At 41.8% G+C, this 17,033-nt stretch overlaps 2 protein-coding genes across 3 annotated transcripts in view; one reads left to right on the top strand and one right to left on the bottom strand.

Moving 5' to 3' along the window:
• MIEN1 (migration and invasion enhancer 1) overlaps positions 1-17,033 on the top strand; it is a 443,636-nt gene that overhangs the window by 257,544 nt on the left and 169,059 nt on the right. The gene's annotated exons all lie outside the window — the stretch shown is intronic.
• PPP1R1B (protein phosphatase 1 regulatory inhibitor subunit 1B) overlaps positions 1-17,033 on the bottom strand; it is a 90,603-nt gene that overhangs the window by 48,332 nt on the left and 25,238 nt on the right. The window contains exon 4 of the mRNA XM_081346470.1: positions 2,059-2,134. Within this exon, the coding sequence (XP_081202596.1) occupies positions 2,059-2,134 (76 nt within the window). The remainder of the gene's footprint in view (positions 1-2,058; positions 2,135-17,033) is intronic.

The raw sequence follows: 17,033 nt of genomic DNA, 5'->3' as shown, positions 1-17,033 counted from the left end.
CAAATCCGTGAATAATACGGACTCCAATGGCGTTGGCGTGAACAGGTTCTCGGCTACATTGAATGTTGCTGGGCTGCACACACAGAGGAGCATGGTGGCCTTCAATCCATCCTCGACGACCTGGTTTGCTCGAAGGTAGTTCTCGACCCTGGACAGGTATGAAGACCACCCTTCTGGCTAAGTTATGTTGAATTCTTCCAGCTTTCCGACCTTGGCCATTTCTGCTGGTCTTCGCGGCTGGTGCTTGGCGTCTTCGAATCCTGCTCCTCCGTTGCCCAGGGACGGGTCCTCTGGGCATGTGGTTGCTAGCGTGGTTGTGCTAGCCGACCGTAGGGGGGGAATTGCTTTTCCAGCCAGGCGTGCACTGCCTCTCCCCTAGTGACTGTTCAGCTCAGTTGGAGGAGCAGGATCCTACCTTCGTCGCCAGTGTTTGATACTGGGTTCATCGCTTCAATGATGAGATGAGGCGAGTGAGTTCAGCAAAGATCATTGTTTATTGCTTGCAGGATCTGAACTGAGAAACAGGGCTGCGAATGCAGCAATTTATACCCTGGCCTCTAGGTGGTGGCCAATAGGTTTAAAGCAACCTATTGCCGCCCTAGAGGCAGCCAATGGCGGCACTGGAGATGGGTTGTCTGAGGAGTTGGAAGCCATTAGCCAGCTTCCCTGCTTGAGCAACCTTCCAGCAATTAACCCACGTGGTGTTCCCTTAACAAGACAAAGCCCAATACATTACAGTCTTTCTGGAACTAAAGTTTAGAGTCTGGTGCTTAACTTTGCAGCCTGCCAGCTTCATGTTTAATTTCTTTTTCTTAGAAGAATATTTCAAAAAATGCACATGAAACAGGAGTTTGGGGACACTGAAAGCAATGTTTAAGGGTACCGTTGTGCCTGCAAATGCCATTAACCCAACCTTTACTTTGTATTTACAGTAGTGGCCAAAATTGTGGAAATCTTTTGCGAAAAGTGTACAGTAGAAATGCCACCTTTGTTTAAGTTTCCACCAATTTCTCTTCTAATTTCTTTATAACTGCAGCCTTGTTCACTTAATAATACTATTTTACATTGCTTTCTGGGCAACCAGTCAACTGTTTGCACCATTACTTTAATTTTATTACGTTTACAAGCTCACTAAATGAAAGAACACAAAAAACCCCAAACAACTTGATAGCAACAACATAACACACTGACAAATGTCCTCCTCTCAGCTTCAATACTTGACATCAATAACTGAATCCTGCTGTGATCTGATTGGCTCATTGCTAAAACAAGATGACACCTGACTGGCTCTCTAAACACTCATGCTTATTGGCTACAATCAGATGAAGGAAAGCTACCTGATATCAACCTAAGCAAGTTGTGCTTCCTTTTTCTGGTTATTTGGCTATAACTTTTCATAGAATACAATACATATAATTGAACAAACTATGTTGCATTACATTCTTGATTAAATTATCTTTCCATTGATATATAATTTTATGGTACTACTCCCCAAAAAATGTGGTGTTATTAGCCATCAAACCTCAAAAATACATTTTTCCCAAAGGTTTCCACAATTTTGGCCACTACTGTATCTATAAAGCAAGTCTATAACGGCCTGGTCTGATGGGTTTGGGGTGTTTTAATATTAATTTTATTATTTTTACTGTAATTGGGCTACAATGTTTAATTCTTTTTTAACTTTTGTACATTGTATTTCTATTGTATTTATTGCCCTGTACACCGCCCTGAGTCCTTCGGGAGAAGGGCAGTATAGAAATTAAATTATTATTATTATTATTATTATTATTATTATTATTATTATTATTATTATTATTATTATTATTATTATTATTATTATTATTATTATTATTATTATTATTATTATTATTATTATTATTATTTTAAGGAAGGACTGCAAATATTTTTTTGGTGTATCAGTTCTTGCCCTGTAGCTTTTGCTGCTATGAAATCCAGAAACCAGTGCAGCAAATTTTATGGTAGCATTGAGGAGAATTTAACTGTGTTTCTGTGTTAAGACTTACATTGTGGATAATGAACAACAGAGAGCTAGCTTACCTTTAAGAGAAGGAGGGGTGTAGGCACAGGGTGCATTCCTTTTGTTTTTAAGGTGGTATCCTTCACCCAGAGTTCTCTGAAAAACAAGAAGAAAGAGAAAAAAACATTTGAAGGCAAAACTTTTCTTTAAAACATATATTCCTATGAAATAATACAGGATATCAATTTTAACCAAATGGCTAAGTTAGGGTTGTGTATTCACTTTGATTCAGGAAGCACTTTCTGCACACACGTAGGACTGTATATATAGTTAGATTGTGTCACACAACGTTTGTTGATTAGTTTTCCATCACTTTTCATAAAACCAAAAAATAGGGGTCCTGTTTTGAAACATGTAGACTACAAAAAAGAACTATAAATTTATTTTTAAATCTCAATCAGTTGTGTAGATTGGACAAGAATTGATCATGAATTGATGCATTCATAACCTTAAGAGATTAGTCTCACATGAAAAAAGGGATGCCTCTTTCTAAAGAGTTTCATTGTCTGTGATTTTGATGAGATAATTTCAGGTACAACCCAAAGGTTTTTACTTGTTGCCCATTTCATTCAATGATGATCCTTTGGTCAGTTAAAAGCTGGTTGCTCTGTTAAATCAAATTAATTAATTTTATATTCAGAACATTGTTTTGTCAACAATGCAATCTTAATTATATAGAACAATAATTAAGATCCTGGAATTAGAACTGGGAAGACCTTGATACAAGTGCTCATCTGACTACACATATAGATGAACGTTTTAAGTTAGATTAAGTAGGTATATAATAAAAAGAACTTACCGTATTTTCTGGCGTATAAGACGACTTTTTAACCCATGAAAATCTTCTCAAAAGTTGGGGGGTTGTCTTATACGCCCAGTCGTCTTATACGCCGGAAAATAGTACATAAATCAATCGAGCACCCCCGTTCTTGCAAAGCAACTTCAAGCCTCCTTAGTCCAGTCCCCCCTCCAATGTGACTCTCCCTTCCCACCCCCAGGAGCCTCTAAGCCCCTTCCCCTCCCCCTTGCAAACACCAGACCCTGGGAGCGGCAGGAAGCCCCTCGCCCAAGTGGCATCTGAGCATAAGCAGAGCACGCCCTGCTACCTGCTATCTCTCCCGGCAGTCTGGACAGCAGTACTTGGCGGCCTGGCGCCCCTCTCGCCCGAAAGACCATGCAGCGGCCCTCGCCAGCCGGCCTCGGCATGGCCGCCCCAAGCCCGGCTCTCCAGCGCGTCTTCCGGGCCTGCCTGGCCGACCGCCTCCCGGGCGGGGCTTGGCTCCAGACACGGCGGCTGCTCCATCTGCAAATATGCTCTCAAAGCCGGATTGTGCTTGGCCGTGCAGGCTGCCAAAAGGCAGGGACTCAGAGTTCCTGCGGTGGTTGTGGCTTCTGGCGTGCCGTTTGCAGAGTCTGGCCTGGAAGAGCGCGTCGTGTGAATGCAGCTCTTGCATTTATTCCAAAGGGTAGGTGGAAGGAAAAGCCCCTTTGGGCTTCAAAAGGGAGGCTTTGCACCATCTGCATCAGATGGGGCTGAATTGGGCTTGTGTCGGACACTTGGCAACTGGCATGTAAGTATTTTCCGGCGTATAAGACGAAAAATCTTGAAAATCTTCTCAAAAGTCGGGGGTCGTCTTATATGCCCAGTCGTCTTATACGCCGGAAAATACGGTAGCCCTTTAATGAAAGAATTATAGCATACTACCTAAGAAACTGAGTTGCAAACTATTAACCCTCCATTCAAATACTACTCTTTCCATTAAGTTATAGTTTGTCTTAAGCAAGCTGTGATTTTAAGTCTCATACATCTAATATGCAATATGGAGGGAGAAATAATTGGTATATTCCACAAGAGAGCCAGTTTGATGTATGGTAGTGGTTAAGGCACCAGATGGGTAACCAGGAGACCATAAGCTCTAGTCCTGCCTTAGGCATGAAGATAGCAGGGTGACTCATGGGCCACACATTGTCTTCCTCAGTCTTAGAAAACAGGGAAGAGCAAACCACTTCCAAAATCTTGTCAAAAATACTTCAGAACTTGTCCAAACAGACATCAGGATTCAACACTGACTTGAAAGCACGAAAACCAAACCAAACCAAGCAAAATAATCCACAACTGTAGCTACAAATGTATTAAAAACTGCATGCAATTAAATAGTTAAATAACTAAAACACTTCATTTTGGAACTTTCTGAATAGTAATAAAGAAGATGATCATGATGAAATTTCTCCCCTGCTGCTATAACTGTTCATTGGATAAATATATCCTGAGGATGCCTAAGAGAGCTTGTATACTTTCAGTAGGATCTTTATAACATTCTGTCACAATTTCATAAGAAAAAAAGTGAGAAAACAGCACATTATTCTTAGGTTTTCTTTGAAACTGGGCTAGCTTTTTCCTGTATACGTTTAGCTTGTGCTTGTACTTATGCATGTTTTGGCTTGGTTGGCTAAACATTCTTTATGTCCTCCATATCTTGGTGAAACAACATTTGAAATATGTCTGGGTGGTACAGAAAGAAAATAATTATAATGCATATACTGCAGTTCTACATTCTATAATCAGGAGGCAAATGTAATTGAGGAAGAAATGTAAAATAAAGACAGTTGTTCCAAGAACCAGATGACTAGTTGCATTTTGCACTTAGATGTTGGAGAAGAAGCCATATCCTCAAAGAAGGAATTGCCATTCTGAAACCTTTTCACTGCAATATCTATTTCAGAATTTTGCTGTACTTCTTTTCTCCCCATCTTGTAATGAAGAACAAATTGGTGAACGTCCCCAAACTGTTCAAGTCTCTTATATTAGCCCCAGAGAGAAAGTAAATAGTTTCCTTAGAAAGACCTGTTTGTAGTCTTATACTTTATGACAAATGCTTTCAGTTCCTCGGAGACTCTCAGTGTTAGAGCTTTCAGGAAAAAACCAATGGAATTGTCCTGGTTGTCCTACAAAGTCCCATTAAAGTAATGCAAGTCAAGTTACAGGTTGCCCAATAGGCTAAACTCCAACCCTGTATAATTATTGTGTTCCCCTCAATACACCACCTGGTGGCTTAACAGGGTGGTGTACTACCCACAACATATGGAGCCACTATTGAAGGTTATTTAAAGGACTGCCTCTCTCTCCTATTACATCCACCTGGCCCACCAGGACGGAAAGGCAAGATGTTGATTAAGGATTGTCCTCTGGTGGGATCACCAAAAAGGTCCTTCTTAGTGTTGGCCCTTCTTTATCATTCTCCCTGAGGTGTACCCAGGCCCCACTCTGCAGCTTTTCCAAAAGGAAGGCCCTAAAAACGTGGCTTGTCAGCAGGCCTGGAGACCACAAATAGAGATGAAGCCAATCCTGATTTGAATGTGTTGCTGCTTGGGGAGGTGGGTGTGGGTGGGAGGAGATTAATGGTTCTTATTGTATGGTGGAGTACTTTTTAATTATTTAGAATTTTGTAAACCAGTCAGAGTCATTTATGTGTGAGTTGGGTGACCAAATAAATGAACAATAAATCCCTGTTTTAGCCAGGACTGGTGGTGATATACCAATTCCACCCTTGACTTATAAGACCACAACTGAGCCAAAATTTCTGTTGCTAAGTGAGACAGTTTATTAAGTGAGTTTTGCGCCTTTTTACCACATTTGTTAACTGAATCGGTGCAGTTGTTAAGTTAGTTACAGGATTATTAAGTGAATCTGGCTTCCCCATTGACTTTGCTTGTTAGGCAGTGATCACATGACCTGGGGACATTGCAAGTGTCATAAATGTGAGTCAGTTGCTAAGCATCTGAATTTTGATCCCATGACCATGGGGATGCTGCAATGGCCATGAAAAATTCCGAACAGTCACTAAATGAACTATTATAAGTTCATTGATCAGGGGACTGGAGGCTAAAACATATAAGGAATGGTTGCTGGAATTGGGTATGTTTAGTTTAATGAAAACAAGGACGAGGGGGGAAATGATAGTAGTGTTCCAATATCTCAGGCCACGAAGAAGAGGGAGCCAAGCTATTCTCCAAAGCACCTGAGGGCAGGACAAGAAGCAACGGATGGAAACTAGTCAAGGAGAGAAGCAACCTAGAACTAAGGAGAAATTTCCTGACAGTTAGAACAATTAATCAGTGGAATAACTTGCCTCCAGAAGTTGTGAATGCTCCAACACTGGAAGTTTTTAAGAAGAGACTGGACAGCCATTTGTCTGCAATGGTATAGGGTTTCCTGCCTAAGCAGGGGGTTGGATTAGATTACCTCCAAGGTCCCCTCCAGCTTTATTATTATTATTATTATTATTATTTATTGTTGTGTTGAGGATTACCTGTAATTCCTTCTGTTTTCGGCAGGTCTTCTTGAAGTGTAACAGACTTTTTTCCCCACAAGAAAGTACTACATTTATCTTAGACTAGCACCATGTTGCTGTTTCCCCACCTAAAGTCACATGAGGTTTGCATGCTGCTAATCTAATTAACTAGTATCTCTGCATTAAAGAAACACGGTAAAATTGGTTGATGCTGCTAATGAGACAGTTATCTAGTGGTGGAATCTCCTGCTTTTTCCTGCCTCCTCACTCTTGAGAGTTTCTCCCTTCCTCCTGGAACCAAGACACTGTCCTTCTCATCCTCCTTAGTTGCTCTGGGCAGTGATTTGGCCATAGCACAGTGGATGCTTATTGGGAAGTGGGCAGGAGAGGGTTCCCCCCCCCCCCTTGCTTTAAAAAGCAAACTGAAGGAAGAACACATTCAGGGGAAAGGAAAGAGCAGTGAAGGCAGGTTTATATATCCATCTTATAGGACTGATGTCTGTTCTTGGTTTTTTTTTACTTGTGTGGATTATATCATTAATAGAAATGATACAATAATTGAAACAGTAATTTCAAGAGGCATCCAGATATTTTATTCCTCTTTACCCTTTTTATTTTTTTTCTATTCTATATTGTAAGAAACAGTGTAATGGCCTATGAAAAGGGGCATCTGGATGTAGCCAAAGGCAGCAGAAAACATCATTAGGCTCTTTTAACACTCTTAGTAAAACTGCAAGCTTTAATAAGTAAATTCAGCAACTGAAGTGTTAGTTGTTTAATTGGTGATTGAAAACTTCAAAAAGTAGAGCTGAGAATGAAATTCACACTTTAATTTTTGACTCTATTTTTATTTTTGTGATACTGTAATACAAATAGATTTTATTTAATTAAAAAACTGCCTTTAGATTATACATTTTTATACTTTCCTGTCTCTCAGATATTTCAGTAACTTGAAAAGCCATGATATCTGCTCATTTGGTAAAAAGAAATATTTTAACTGAACCAATTATTCTGTTCAATGGGTGATAATTATTTATCTTCATTTTGCTGCTAACTCTCACTTAGCAAACCTCCATGGTTTGTTGTTTAATGATGTTTTGGAAAATGTCCACAGTTCCATTGGGAAATAGGTGAAAATGTGACCCCTTCCATCTGACCTCTGCCAAGGGTTTTAGCTTTGTAAAATAAACTGGTAGATGGGGAGGTTGAGCTAAGGGAACAATTAGACGGATAATCTGATAAAACAGCAGGCAAGTCATGAGGTGAGTTTGAAAACCAGCCAGTCTTTTTCAAAAGCACTAAGCTTCTGGCTCCCAACTCTGTCCCCATAATTTCATTATAGAAAAGTACCTTGCCTTGCAGGATTTTAATATAACAAGTTAATAAAAAGTGATAGGAGAAGACAAAAAAATCAAGACAAAATATATTATATTGCACTGGTAAGACCACACTTGAAATATTGCATACAATTCTGGTCACCAGGACACAAAAAAGTTGTATCCCTAGAAAGAGTACAGAGAAGAGCAGCAAAGGTGATAACGGCTCTGGAGACTAAACTGTATGATGAATAGTTGCAGGAACTGGATATGCCTAGCCCTAGTCTAATAAACAGAAGGACTAGGGATAATAAGATAGCAGTCTTCTAATACTTGAGGGGCTCTCACAGAGAAAAAGAGGTTAGCCTATTCTTCAAAGCACCCAAGGGTAGAAATAATGGGTGGAAGACCATTAAAGAGAGATCCAATATAGAACTAAGGATAAATTTCCTGACAGTGAGAACAATTAATCAGTAGAACAGCTTGCCTCTGAAGTTGTGGGTGTTCTATCACTGGAGATTTTCAGGAAGAGACTATTTTATTTAATCAAAATGGTATAGGCCAAGTCTCCTGCTTGAACAGGGATTGAACTAAAAGACCTCCAGGGTCCCTTCCAACCCTATTATTCTATAATTAAAGTATGAAATCCAGAGAAGCTTTAGAAAAAGAGCAGGTAATATGAGAGGAGTTTTGATGGCAATTGAACAGTTTTTGCTCCCAGGGAAGGACACTAAGACAAGTTCTCATTTTGCTGGCTCTTTGGGCCCCATGCCTGATATCAGAATGGCATATTATTGAATTGATACAACTTGGCTCTAGTTTAGAATCAGGACTGATTCAATTTCTAAGAAATGGGTTTAGGATATTACACACAGATTTATTTCTATATTTTTGTCTCTTTTTTAACTAATGATCTCAATACTTGTCTAATCCCTTAAATTGAGAGAAAGCTTTTTCCCTTGTTGCTATTAATAGATTGTAATAAAGGTGTCCCATTTTCTGTGGATCCAAGAGTGGACCGTTTCAACTGATAGCAGTGTTCCAATATCTCAGGGGTTGCCACAAAGAAGAGGGAGTCAAGCTATTCTCCAAAGCAGGGCTTTTCAACCAGTGATATGGGTACCACCTGTGGTACATTGGCACCTGGCAGGTGGTACACGACCATCCTAGAAAAGGGGTAGCGAGGGAGGGGAATGAGCTGAACCGGTGGCAGCACTGCACAAGCCTGAGTGAGAGATGGCTGGAGCTGCAGGGCTGTCAGGGTTCAGTGGAAGCACCAGGCTCAGCACCAGGCTCCAGCTGGAGCTCAGCGCTGATCCCGGAGCCCAGAAGAAGTGCTGATTAACTGGAATGTTGCAGCATCTCCAGGGTCTTGTGATTTACATTCACATGCTTGGCAACTGATTCATATTTATGATGGTCACAGTGTCCCAGAGTCATGTAAAGTGACCAAAACCTCCTGCAACCACCCAGCAGATGGGGGGGAATAAAAACCAAACACACCGCACCCCATCCCCGCTGCCAATCCTCAACAGAAATGCTCACAACAATGAAAACCTCGGACAGGAGGAAGAGCGCCACTGGGCAGACAGGCAGATGTCTTGCTCGGCTGTGGCTTGGGGGGCACTTTTTTCAGTGCCATTGTAACTTTGAACAGTCACTAAGCGAACTGTTGTAAGTTGAGAACTACCTGTACCTCATCACTTTTTTCCTTTCTTTCTTTTTTTTGGTCATTAAGATTTTGACACCTTGCTAGGCGACTGGTGGTACTCGAATGTTGCCATATCCTAAAAGTGGTACAATGGGTGAAAAGGTTGAAAAGCCCTGCTCCAAAGCACCTGAAGGCAGGTCAAGAAGCAAAGGATGGAAACTAATCAAGGAGAGAATCAACCTAGAACTAAGGAGAAACTTCCTGACAATTAGAACAATGAACGAGTGGAACAACATGCCTCCAGAAGCTGTGAATTCTCCAACACTGAAAGTTTTTAAGAAGACACTGCACAACCATTAGTCTGAAATGGTATAGGGTTTCCTGCCTGATCAGTGAGTTGGACTAGATGACCTCCTAGGTACCTTCCAACTTTATATTATTATTATTATTATTATTATTATTATTATTATTATTATTATTATTATTATTATTATTATCATCATCATCATCATCATCATCATCATCATCATCATCATCATCATCATCTACCTTCAAGTATTGCCTATGGATTATTCCTATTTATAGCTCCAAAAATGTCTAAAGGAGATCCCAGTAATTTCTATCTCATTCACTTTCACTTCTCCTCTTTTATAAATGCTGTTTCCCCAGTTGAATTTGAAATATTTTAAGAAGACCTATCCAGTGCTAGTATCATTTCAAATAATTTTAACTTAGCCTCATACATATTTTCCCTTTGAAATGCAAAAAAAGATGAAAATAGTCACAGAAGCCTTAAAATGGCTTTGAGAATGAAGTGGGGTCGCTTTAGTGCTATCTCATATCAAGAATATCCTACGGGATAACAAGTCTGTTACATCTGCAAAGAAATGCTACTCACCAGGATACTGAAGTGGTTTAGAATGGACACATTTCATGATTATCTCCATGGAGTCAATTTTGTGTTGAAAGATAATAATCCACCCACATCTTAACCACTTGAAAACTAAATGCTATGTGCTAAATGCTACAGGACACAGATGGCTTGCAGCTCCATCCCTATATGTTTTTAGACTTCAGTATCAACTAAGAAAAATGTATTTGGGCATATCCATAATAGAAATAGAACAGCTATGTGGACTGAGATATTAAATGAAGTAATGAAAGTATATCAAAATATAAAGATTGAAGGACTTGTTAGAAGTTGTGAGTAAAGGACTGTTGGATTTAGTGTGTATATTCCAGGTCTTTTGGAGCCTACTAATAAGAACAATGGGATCTGAACAGTACTTAATCATCTCATAAATTAACCCACATACAACAATGAAAAACTGTTATAAGATTCTATAAAGACAGTAATTAGAACTGCCACCTATCTTTCCATCAGATCAAGGACAAGATTTTGAAAATAAATTTATCAAGACAAATGTTAAATGTATGTTAAGTGTTCCTACCACTAAATAAATTTTAATTCATGTATCACTTCTTATATCCCCAGAGTAATTTAACAGAATTTTGTTATATGTATTGAGAAGCATAGAATCTTAACAGATGTGTCAATGGAATGCATATTAGCTTTTTACTTCATTTTTATAATTGTGTTAAAATAATGCAAGTGGAATTTTTCTTAAATGCCTTTGAAAGCATTAGGCATATTAATGGATCAGCTTCCCAACCTTCCCATGTATAAAATCTGGTATGAAAGATATAAAGGACCCATTAACACTGTCTGAATCAATTATTTATTGCACATAGGACTACTTAAAAGATTATTCAATGAAGGAAATGCAAAAAATCCATCATCACCTGGAACATAAAACAGATTGCAATGAAACTAAAACCAGTACAAGATTTGACTTTTACAAACCGATTACAAACTGTTTACCATGATTTTGGCTGAAAGGCTGAAGATCATTTTACAGGATTTTATTTGTGAAGATCAATGCGGGTTTTACCTAAAACACAGCTATGAAATAATATTTGGATATTCTGGAATACAGGTAGTCCTCGACTTATGATTATAACTGAGCCCCACATTTCTGTTGCTCTGTGAGACAGTTGTTAAGTAAATTAGCCCCATTTTACAATCTCTCTTGCCACAGTTGTTAAGTGAACCACTACACTTAAGTTACTAACATAGTTGTTAAGTGAATTTGGCTTCCCTATTGACTCTGGTTTTTAGAAGATTGCAAAAGTGATAAAGTAACCCCGGAACACTGCAACCGCCATAAATATGAGCCAGTTGCCAAGCGGCTGAATTTTTATCATGTGACTACAGGGATGCTGCAACATCACATAAGTGTGAAAAACGGTAAGTCACTTTTTTCAGTGCCATTGTAACTTTGAACAGTCACTAAATAAACTGTTGTAAGTCAAGGGCTACCTGTACTTGAAATAACGTAATCAAAAACAAGCTGCATTGATTTTTAGATACAGAGAACTCCTTTGGCAATTTGGATGGTGCTGTGTATTGGAGTATGTATTGTATTAAGCAATAGCTTAACAGATGACAGCTAAAAGGGGCTGTACATAACTGCCTCTAGGCGTGGCTCAGTTTTCGGCGGGAAAGCCTAGTTAAATTGATTGGCTGTCAGCTCAGCAGCCAGAGTATATAAAGGGCACAGGCAGCCCATTCTGTTGCTGGTTCTTCTCTACAAATAAAGAGCTGAATTCACGGCCTGGTGTCGTCTTGTGTGTGTTAACCCACTACACTTCACTGGCGACGAAGGTGGGATCCTGCTTCAGAAAAGAGCTGATTTAACAAAGGGCCCGCATTACTCACTGGGGGAAGAGGCATCTTCCCCAGCTACTGAGTTTAAAAGCTATCTGAAGCAGGATCTGCAGGACCAGATGCAACATGGCACAGTTTGGCCAGATCCAGCCATTTGACCCAAGGTGTCCAGAGCGGTGGGAATCACACCTGAGTCAGGTCGAGTTCTACCTATGGGTGAACAGAATCACAGAGGACAGTATGAAGGTAGCGGCTCTAATGTGCACAAGCGGCCCAGCCGTTCACGATCTGGCCGTGGGACTGTGCGCGCCAATAGCCATTGGAGCCGTTACGTACAACGACCTTGTGGAAAAACTGAACAGGCATTTCAACAGAAGAATGTCTGAGCTGACCTGGTGATTCCATTTTGAAAAAAGGGATCAGCGGCCGGACAAATCAGTGGCAGATTTTATTGCAGGGGTGCGACAAGCCGCCCGCCTCTGTAAATTCACAAATTTAGATGAGAGGCTTCGCGACCGGGTCATTTTTGGCCTCCAGGACAAGCGGTTGTGCCAAGCCGAACCTGACCTTTCAGGAGGTCCAGGATGAGGTTTTGGCCAGAGACTTGGACGATGGCGCAGAGCAGAGCGACCCTAGACCCAGCACTACTGGAGGGGCCATGTACGACAGAAGTGGACATTGGGACGAGACAACCGACATTGACATGGTTCACCAAGACCAGATGCCACAACAATGGCAAGGGCACAACAACAGCAAAAAGACCCAGAAGAAACCAACAACACCAATGACACAACACAAATGCACCTGCTGCGGATGTGGCACGACCCACCCCAAGTGTGCAGGCTGCGGGGGAAATCACACCAGAGCGGCCTGCAAACTCCATACGGCCAAATGTTGGGCCTGAGGAAAAACAGGCCACATCGCAGCAGTCTGCCAAAATCACCCCAGAGATGGCCTACACGAGATCCAGTCCAAGGACAAAGATCTAACAGGTACCTGGGGGCCCTAGCAGTCGTCCATTGGCAATTTCAAAATATATAACACTAGGGTTCACCAGCCACTCACCCCAAAAATCAAATTGGATATCCGTTTGCAGGGGATACCCTGCAAGATGGAACTGGACTCCGGTTCAGCGGTCTCAGTAATTTCAAATGAGACTTTTGAACACGTGTGCAACCGGAGTCAGCGGTGGGTCAAGTTGAGGCCTTCCAATATCAAATTAGCAGATTTCCAATACACTCCAATTAAAATTAAGGGGGAAGCCACATTGTATGTGGGGTTCAAGGGGTTCCAGGGGCATTGGGATGTCCTCGTAGTTGAAGGCCAAAGGAATAATTTAGTGGGGTTAGATTGGTTCAAGGCCTTGGGTATCGTGATTGGAGGGATTCACAACACCCAGGCCAAGAGCATCGAAACCGTCTGCAAAAAGTTTGCAGACGTGTTCAATGATCAACTGGGCAAATACACAGGACCCCCCAAGTTAAACCCTAAGGTACCGTCCATTAGAATTAAGGCCCGAAGAGTTCCCTTCACTCTCAAGCATAAAATTGAGAGCGAACTGGACAAACTAGTGGAACAAGGGGTGTTAGAGGCTGTAGAAGGGGGTGAGTGGGAAACCCCAATAGTCACCCCCCTCAAATCAAATGGGGAGGTTAGGATTTGCGTGGATTACAAGTGCACAATCAATCAAGCACTCAATCCGCATGCTTACCTGGTCCCAACAGTCAGCCATGTCCTTGCTTCCCTACAAGGCGGCACCAATTTCGCTAAATTAGATCTTGCACAGGCGTACCAGCAGCTCCCAGTTACCAGGGAGACGGTCGACGCGCAAACTACTGTAACTCACCGTGGAGCATATAAAGTTAACCGTTTACAGTTCGGAGTGACTGTGGCTCCAGGAATTTTTCAGGAGGTGATGGAGAGGACTCTGAAAGGGATTCTAGGAGTATGTCCATACTTTGACGATGTACTCATCACAGGGAACACGGAAGAAGTATTGGCTGACCGATTGGAGACAGTGTTAGGAAGATTTCGTGCTGCAGGGTTTAAGTTAAAGAAAGACAAACGCAGCATTGGCGTAAAGGCCACTGAATTCCTGGGTTTCAGAATTGATGCCAGGGGAATCCATCCTGCAGAGTCCAAGGATAAGACAGAACTGCAAGCATTCCTGGGGCTACTAAATTTCTATCATTCATTCCTCCCAAATAAATCAGCTATTGCTGAGCCCCTTCACAGGTTGCTGGATAAGCAGGCAGTGTGGAACTGGATCCCTATACATGAAAATAGTTTCAGGAGTTTAAAGAAACTGTTGTCGAGCGATTCAACTGTGACTCACTTTATAGCATCTAAGCCCATTTGCATAGCATGTGATGCTTCCCCATATGGAGTGGGGGCAGTTCTGAGTCATTTGGAAGGGGATGGGGTCCAAAGACCCATTGCCTACTACTCCAAGACACTGTCAGGGGCTGAAAGGAATTATGCTCAAATTGATAAAGAGGCCTTGGCAATAGTGGCTGGGGTTAAAAAGTTTCATGATTACCTCTACGGCCGAGAATTCACAATATTCACAGATCACAAGCCACTACTGGGGTTGTTCACATCAGATAGGCAAACTCCCCAGATCTTATCCCCAAGAATGCTCAGGTGGTCCATTTTCCTATTGGCCTATAACTGTAAACTGGTATACAGGCCAGGGAAGGAGATGGGTCACGCTGATGGACTAAGTAGGTTGCCACTAACGAAAGCAGATCCGGCACTGGCACCGGCAGCTCAACTACTGACCATTCAGGACCTGCCAGAATGCCCACTCAAGGCAAAGGATATTGCTGCTGAGACAGTGGCAGACAAGATCCTGAGCAGAGTTTTAACATGGGTAGCAACTGGGTGGCAGGAGAAAAGCCTGGGGCCAGAATTCCAGGTGTATTTTATTTGCAGGCATGAGATGTCCATGCACAAGGGTTGCCTATTGTGGGGCAGCCAAGTGGTAATTCCAGAAAAGCTAAGGGACAGAGTCATCCAGTCTCTACATGAGGGGCATCCAGGAATAGTAAGGATGAAGGCACTAGCCAGAAGCTACCTGTGGTGGCCAGCCCTAGATAAGGCCATAGAGGAGCAAGTAAAAGGGTGCTATGTGTGTCAAAGGTCCAGACCTGAGATGCCACATATGCCCGTTCGCAAGTGGGAGGCCACACACACCCCATGGTCCCGCGTCCACATTGACTACACAGGGCCATTCCAGGGACAGTTGTTTTTAGTGGTCGTAGATAGCCATTCCAAGTGGTTGGAGGTAGTTCCAGTAACTAGCATGACTACAGCAATGACAATCCAAGCGCTCAGGGGACTTTTTGCCACACATGGCCTCCCGCATGTGTTAGTATCGGATGATGGCTCTTAATTCACCTCCTCTGAGTTCCAGGCTTTCACGAGGAGCTACGCAGTTAGACATGTCACATCAGCACCCTTCCACCCGGCCACCAACAGATTGGCAGAACGCATGGTGCACACAACCAAAGACGCATTAAAATGAATTATCAGCGGCAACTGGCACCAAAGGTTAGCCCAATTCCTACTTAACCAACACACCACACCATGCACGGCTACCGGAAAGAGCCCAGCGGAACTTTGTTGGGGCAGAAGGCTTATCACCAAGCTAGACAGACTGCACCCCGACAGAGTGGCTGCGGAGTCGGATCGATCCAACCCCCCTAGGGAACTACACACAGGCGACTTGGTATGGGCAAGGAACTATGGGCCTGGACATATATGGATCCCGGGGGTGGTGGTTGACAGGATGAGGCCGTTGTCTTACATTATAGGAGTGGAGGGGGATCGACAAATAAGAAGACACATTGATCAGATCAGGTCACGAGTTTCTGAAAGACTGCCAGCCAGCAACCAACATGAGGGACACTTGTCAGTATCACCCACGATTCCGTATGATCACCAGCCGAACGCAAGGGGGGAACTGGATCTATGGCCAGAAAGAACTGTTTAACCCGGGCAACAACAGGCACAGGGAGCTCACAATGAGCTGGGAACTGGGGGTGGTACAATGGGTGAGGACAGAGCAGAGGCACCCACTGACTGATCAGCTTAGGACAGGGGCGAGCCTCTGAGAAGATCTGCTAGGAATCACAGGCCACTGGCTTACCTCAAAGACTATGTGCAACCATAAGAACCAACATATTGTCCGGAAAAATTGTATATATAGTTGTATTATATTGTTGTATTGTTCATTCTTAAGAGGGAAGGGGTGCTGTGTATTGGAGTTTGTATTGTATTAAGCAATAGCTTAATAGATGACAGCTAAAAGGGGCTGTACATAGCTGCTGCTAGGCGTGGCTTAGTTTTCGGCGGGAAAGCCTAGTTAAATTGATTGGCTGTCAGCTCAGCAGCCAGAGTATATAAAGGGCACAGGCAGCCCATTCTGTTGCTGGTTCTTCTCTACAAATAAAGAGCTGAATTCACTGCCTGGCGTCGTCTTGTGTGTGTTAACCCACTACACTTCAGATGGGATGTTTTTGTTTATAGAGTTCTGGAACATATGAACATGGCAGAAAATTTTGTTAAATGGGTAAGTTTAATTTACTTCTCAAAAAGTACAAATAATTGTTAATGGACAACAAACAAAAACTTGTGAGATTCAAAAAGGAACAAAACAAGCATGTCCACTATCTCTGCTTTTATTCATTTTGGTTCTTGAGGTATTGGACACAGAATAAAACAAGACAAAAAAAATGTTTTTTGATAAGTTAAGAGTATTTGTGGATGACTTGGTATTAATTTTAAAAGATCCAGCAGAGGAATAAGAAGCATTAATGGGAAAATTAAAGGACTGGTATATAAGCAATTTCAAGATTAATAATCACATTTTTATTAACAAAAATATGAAATTAGATCAAATAGAAGTACGGAGTAAACTGATTTTAAGACTAAGAAAAAAGTAAAGTACTTGGGTATTACTGTGACGAATATGAACTGCATATTATTTCTTAATGTTATTTTATTT

Source organism: Vipera berus (genome assembly GCF_964194415.1).
Source record: "Vipera berus genome assembly, chromosome: Z".
Classification (NCBI taxonomy): Eukaryota; Metazoa; Chordata; class Lepidosauria; order Squamata; family Viperidae; genus Vipera; species Vipera berus.
The sequence above is the reverse complement of the archived record's forward strand: the minus strand, read 5'-3'. Positions and strand labels throughout refer to the sequence as shown.